At 34.1% G+C, this 5,932-nt stretch overlaps 1 protein-coding gene across 1 annotated transcript in view; it reads left to right on the top strand.

Annotated features, from left to right (window-relative positions):
- LOC111493370 (cytosolic enolase 3) overlaps nt 1-5,341 on the top strand; it is a 6,540-nt gene extending 1,199 nt beyond the window's left edge. Inside the window, exons 2-13 of the mRNA XM_023143056.1 lie at nt 36-190; nt 390-564; nt 1,173-1,244; nt 1,344-1,460; nt 1,746-1,826; nt 2,566-2,642; nt 2,868-2,971; nt 3,226-3,324; nt 3,415-3,500; nt 4,074-4,160; nt 4,470-4,667; nt 4,973-5,341. Coding sequence (XP_022998824.1) covers nt 36-190; nt 390-564; nt 1,173-1,244; nt 1,344-1,460; nt 1,746-1,826; nt 2,566-2,642; nt 2,868-2,971; nt 3,226-3,324; nt 3,415-3,500; nt 4,074-4,160; nt 4,470-4,667; nt 4,973-5,044 — 1,323 coding nt within the window. The 3' untranslated portion in view covers nt 5,045-5,341. The remainder of the gene's footprint in view (nt 1-35; nt 191-389; nt 565-1,172; nt 1,245-1,343; nt 1,461-1,745; nt 1,827-2,565; nt 2,643-2,867; nt 2,972-3,225; nt 3,325-3,414; nt 3,501-4,073; nt 4,161-4,469; nt 4,668-4,972) is intronic.
- The last annotated feature ends 591 nt before the right edge of the window (nt 5,342-5,932 follow it).

Consider the following 5,932-nt stretch of genomic DNA (forward strand, 5'->3'; position numbering starts at 1 on the left):
TTTTTTTTTTTTTTTTTTTTTTTTGTTTCGAACAGTCAAATCATATGAAGAAAGCGGTTCCTTCATTGATTACAAAAATTAAAGCTCGGCAGATCCTTGACAGTAGAGGAATTCCGACTGTTGAAGTCGATTTACACACCAACAAAGGAGTGTTCAACGCGTCCGTTCCCAGCGGCGATCCGGCTGGCATGTAAGGTTCCCGGGAGATGAATAGACTTGAAGTGGGAAGAATATAATAATCTTCATTGGCAAAATTTTTTGTTAGAGAATGATTTGCGAAACGTTTGGCTGTCATTTTCAATTTCAAAGCATGGTTTTCCTCATGCCTGTTGAGTTCCTATACATTTTCTTTTTCCAATTGGATTTTAAGACGGGGTTGCTTTTCCTAGGTATGAGGCTGTAGACTTGCGTGATGGAGATAAGGGAACATACCTTGGAAATAGTGTTACTAAAGCAGTAAAAAATATCAACGACAAGATATCTGAAGCATTGATTGGTAGGGATCCTACTCAACAATATGAAATTGACCAGGCCATGAAAAATTTGGATACGACAGAAAAAAAGGTGCCAATAACATCTCTTTGTCCTGAGTTCACAAATTTTATGGGAGTGTAACTTGTATGCCATCTTCTGTATTATTACTGTGCTCTACTATATCTGGTACTCGCTGGTACAATTGCAATGTTAATGGATGGGGAAGATTGAATTTACTTAATATCCTATAGGACACTGTCTATTAGGAGGCAGGAGGAATTATTTATTATGCTGAATTATTTATCACGAGCATATGTATCATAGTTTACTTTGTTTTGTCATAAATTTAAATTTCAGCCTGCCTGGAAGATTTTCTACACTGATATCTCAGATTCTCAACTCAATATGAAAGAAGAAAAACTTTGCATATATATTGATTTAGAGTCACACGGATCAATGCTACCCTTTTCGTTTGAAATACGACATAATAGTTTTTCGTTACTTGTTATTCCTATCTTTGCTATTTTGGATATGTCATTAGGACTTTATGATAATGTGTCTGTCTGTCTATATAATAGATTGTTTATGATTAGAAAATATTTACATTGGATAGTTACTTTGGAAAGTAGTTTATTTTCAAAGGCATCAATAGTGATACCTTTTAAGTTAGTATGTTTCTTAGTCAATACACACTGCAGGGTGAACTTGGAGCAAATGCTATACTTGCCGTGTCAATTGCAGTATGCAGAGCTGGTGCTGCTGAAAAGGAGGCATGCTTTTTATTCACCTCTGTTACATGGAATTGTTTTTTCTGTTTATGGGGCATTTCTACAATTCTGTGCAAAGATATTTAAACCAAGTATTTTCAGGTTCCACTCTATAAGCATATTGCAGATCTTGCTGGCAAAACAAACTTGATACTTCCTGTCCCAGCCTTCACTGTAATTAGTGGAGGAAAACATGCTGGCAATAATCTGGCCATTCAGGTATGCTGTGGTAAGGATTCAAAGCAGTTGTGATCGTTTTTTTTCTTTTCTTTTTTTTTTTTGTTAGATGACTAGAGTGTTTTTTTTTACCGCATGCAGCAAATAATCTATCTAAGAAACCATTGACTCTGAATGTAATCCTTCAGTCTAGTAAATCAATCTATACACAATGATATAGATGGAAGCCGTTGTGGCTTATGACTATGATAGTTTCTATTGATTTAGAAGGATTCCAAATGTTGTATGCTGGGTCTATTATTTTAGATTGACTGGTATTGTAATCAGGAAATCATGATTCTTCCAATTGGAGCTAGCAAGTTTGAAGAGGCATTAAAAATGGGCTCTGAAACTTTCCATCACTTAAAGGTGTGATTTTATTCACCACAACCGTTGAATGGAGTTTTAATTCATCGTCAATGCATTCAATTATGCTTATTTATAAATTTAAGTGTATTACATGGTGAAAATACCAGTTCAAATATCTTGTAGAGAAAAATCTTCTTCTTCTTCTTCTTCTTATTTCTGTGCACGATCATCCATGATACTCATATGTATATCTATATTATCAAATAGAATGTATTACTATTTTAATTTCACAATTTGTGAGGAAGTACGTGTCTTCTTTTTTTTTTGTCTTGTGTGTGTGTGTGTGTGTGTATTTTCTAAGTATTACACCTCATTGAAGGATCCAAGTATCAAAAGTATATCTTAATCTTATATTTTAGTTTTTAAATTCTTCTTCTCATAGCATATCACATGCATAGCACTAAGTTTAGTGATTCATAGTCGTCCATATACTTGTCCAGAACCTTAAGGCACTCTCTGCCTCTTGGCATGCTCTATTATTGTTGTCCTGTGTTATGTTCCTTAAGAGTTATTATAGCTTACCAAGTGTGTTGAAAATGCCAAAATCATAGACTAACATTTTTGCGAAGTTGTGCATGGTTTAATCACTTATCATTCTACTTATGAATAATGTCATTCTATTTTCCTGTGGGTCTTTGCTTTTTCGAACTTAACTAACAAAGTTTGTTCTATTTGGAAGCGACATTGTTAATTATGTCATATATTACTAAAAATGTAATTTCCTTGGAAAAAATGGCAGGCTGTAATTTCTGAAAAGCATGGTGCCCATGGATGTAATTTTGGTGAAGATGGTGGATTCGCCCCAAATATATCCAGGCAAGATACAAGTTCCAAAATTTCTTGGTTTGTTCATATGGATCTGTGGAGCTTTTTTTTTCCCTAGCCATCAAGAAGAACATTCTAGCATGAGAAGGATAGATTACAAGTTTGGCGAACCCTGCATACTACATTTACTTTTACAGTTATTGGCTGCTTGTCTGAGTCCTTGACACAGCACTTGATCCAGAAACATGTTTTTAATGAGTTGTATTCTATCAACAGTTTTACAGAAGCTCTGGATCTTGTACAAGAGGCTATTGGCAGAACTGGGTATAACGAGAGAATCAAGATAGCAATAGATATTGCTGCAACTAATTTCTGCATGGGTGAGAGAAACAAGTTTCCTAAATAATAGCCTATTTGAACAGTAGGATATGAAAAACTGGAAGAATGGATCAAAAAATGATTTATTGGATTCGTACTACTTGCTGATAATCCACGTTCATCACCCTTTCTCCAGTTATTTTCCTTACAGATGGTCTCCATAAGGAAAACCCGTTAATCTACTCACATGAAATAAATGTTTCCTTTCCTGCAGCAAAACTTACCGTTAAATTACTTTTTTTCTCATTCACTGTAGGTACCAAATATGATCTTGACTTCAAAGCTCCAAACAAGTTAGGTCAAAATTTCAAGTCAGGGAAGGATATGATAGATATGTACAAAGAACTATGTGATGGTATATATATCTCTTGTTCTGCTCAATCATTATGCATTTTTGTTGCTTGTTTTCAACAATGGGTTAATATTTATGTTCTCATGTTTTTAGACTATCCAATTGTATCAATTGAGGATCCATTTGACCGGGAGGACTGGGATCACACCAAACATTTTTCTGGCCTTGGAATTTGTCAGGTTTCTCCTCATGCTTCTCCTGAGTAATGTCCGGAATAATTATATACAAAGTGTTTACATTGTTAGAATATTTATTTTAACTTAAAAGGACTGGAGATTGTGGTTAAAGATCCGGGGTCTAGGGTTGGACCTAATAGTTAAAAGATATTTGTATCATCTGTCACAAGAGGTTGTGAGTTAAGATTCCCTGACACCACTTGTAAATTTAGAATGTCACTATGTCCCTAGTTTCATGTCTGACTATGTATGTTACTATTGTGTCAGATTATCGTCCTTGATTTCAAGCATGATGATCTTGTAGAATGTCAATTTGATTGCCCTTTTTAACATCAAAGAAATAACTAGCAAATTTGTAGGATAAAGTTGACCAAACTGTCAAAGAATAACATAACTTGATTGCTTTGCCTCTTGTAGCAATTCAGGAGGCTTCTTGATGTCTTTCTTACTGGAGAAAAAGACACGATCGTTTATGATTTATACAAGTTAAATGTTTTCTTGACCTTCTGGATACGGAAGCGTTTTTCCCTCTTTTTAACCGCTCAATGCTTCTTTAATGATTTTAGTTTTCTGTAGGTAGTGGGAGGTGATTTGTTAATGTCAAACAAAAAGCGAATTGAGAGGGCAATTGATGAGACCACTTGTAATGCCCTCCTCCTCAAGGTACAAATCACTATTTTATATTTTTATTATATATAAATGTAACATTTCTTTGTCTTCTTTTGGACATACTGTGGAATATTCTCCTGTTGGTACTGTTCATAACACCATTAATCCTTCGAGGCTATGGAGAATTGGAAATAAACACCAACTGACCTTTTGCAAGTGTACTTTGGTGCAAAATGCATCGTTGTACAGTGAAGTCTGATTTGATAGAAATTATGCTGAAAAAGTTGTTTACTTTCTATTCTGTAGTGTAAGTCCCCCAATTTGGCTTTCAAAATTTGATAATTTCATGGGACAAAATTGTAGGTAAATCAGATTGGCACAGTGACAGAAGCCATTGAAGTCGTAAACCTTGCCAAGGATGCACAATGGGCAGTTGTGGCGTCTCACAGATGCGGTGAAACAGACGATACATTCCTAGCTGATTTATCTGTTGGACTTTCCACAGGTCAGATCAAAGCGGGTGCTCCGTGCAGAGGAGAACGTCTTGCCAAATATAATCAGGTCTAATTTCTTGAACATTTGCCTAGCCTAATTTTTGTCGTTTTTATGTCACATAGAAGCTAGTGAAAGGGGTGGTGTTAACTATAAACAACTTACTATTCTTTTGGGGACATCCGATCAAATTGGAACAATGTAAAGAAAATGAGCATGACCCTTTGCAAGGATGACAGTTTTTTCATATTACATTGCCTTACCTGATTATTAAAAGCAAGTAGACTGTCCGATCCCATTTTACAAAATAACAAGATCACAATTTCGTTTTAGTCAACGTAGAAATGCTACTAATAGTCCCGAGGTTAATGCAGTTGCTCCGTATTGAAGAAGAGCTCGGAGATCAAGCAGTTTACGCCGGTGAAGATTGGAGGGCGATGTACTGATTTTTGTTTGTTTTATACTGCCATTTTCTCAACTCGGTTCGATTTCCTTCCCATGCCTTGACAACATGGTACAACTCCAACTAGTGTTCATTTATTTTCTCTACTTGTTTTTATCAGTATAGAAACATTAGAACCGTAGGGGTGGCCTAAAATATTGTGTTTGGTTTCTGTTTTTCTTTCCAACTTTAACCAGCAAGTTTTGTGATCCTGGGCACATATTACTGGATTAGAAAAGTCTATCTATTATCGTTTCTAGGCACATATTTACTAATACTTTCTGAGATTCTTTTTCCTTCCCTTTGGAACTGAATTCATTTTTTAGCTTAATAATCTATTGAGCTGTTTAGTTGCTGTTGTTTCATCATATATTTTGTTCGGATTGATATTTAAAAGAAAAAAGAAAGTTGAATTACAAATTGGGTACTTTATGTATAGGCTAATTTCCAATTTAGTTTTTATTTTTTCGATTTTTTGGGTGGTAATTGATATTTTCTCGCACAAATTTAACATTTATTATTATTATTATTGTATGATGCAAATTCACCTTTGAATAATCAATGATTCATCCAAATTAAAGGAATTATTGCACACTATATGTGAATTATAAGAATTAATTCAATTAAACTATTGCACCCTTAAACTTGTATAATTATTTTCATTAAACTCAATTGCTAATAGAGTTTGAGTTATGTAATTGAAGTGTTTGGTTGCATTATTTCATGAATTTAAGGTTAATGGATAAAATTAAAAGTTCGAATGTGGATTATAAATAATTAATAAAAAGTTAATTTTGTAAGGTATTGTTAAATAATTAATAAAAAGTTAACCTTACGGACTCAAATGGGACTTTTTTTTCTTTTTTTTTTTTTTTTTTTTTTTTTTTTTAAA

This window comes from Cucurbita maxima, unplaced genomic scaffold (assembly GCF_002738345.1).
Source record: "Cucurbita maxima cultivar Rimu unplaced genomic scaffold, Cmax_1.0 Cma_Scf00018, whole genome shotgun sequence".
Classification (NCBI taxonomy): Eukaryota; Viridiplantae; Streptophyta; class Magnoliopsida; order Cucurbitales; family Cucurbitaceae; genus Cucurbita; species Cucurbita maxima.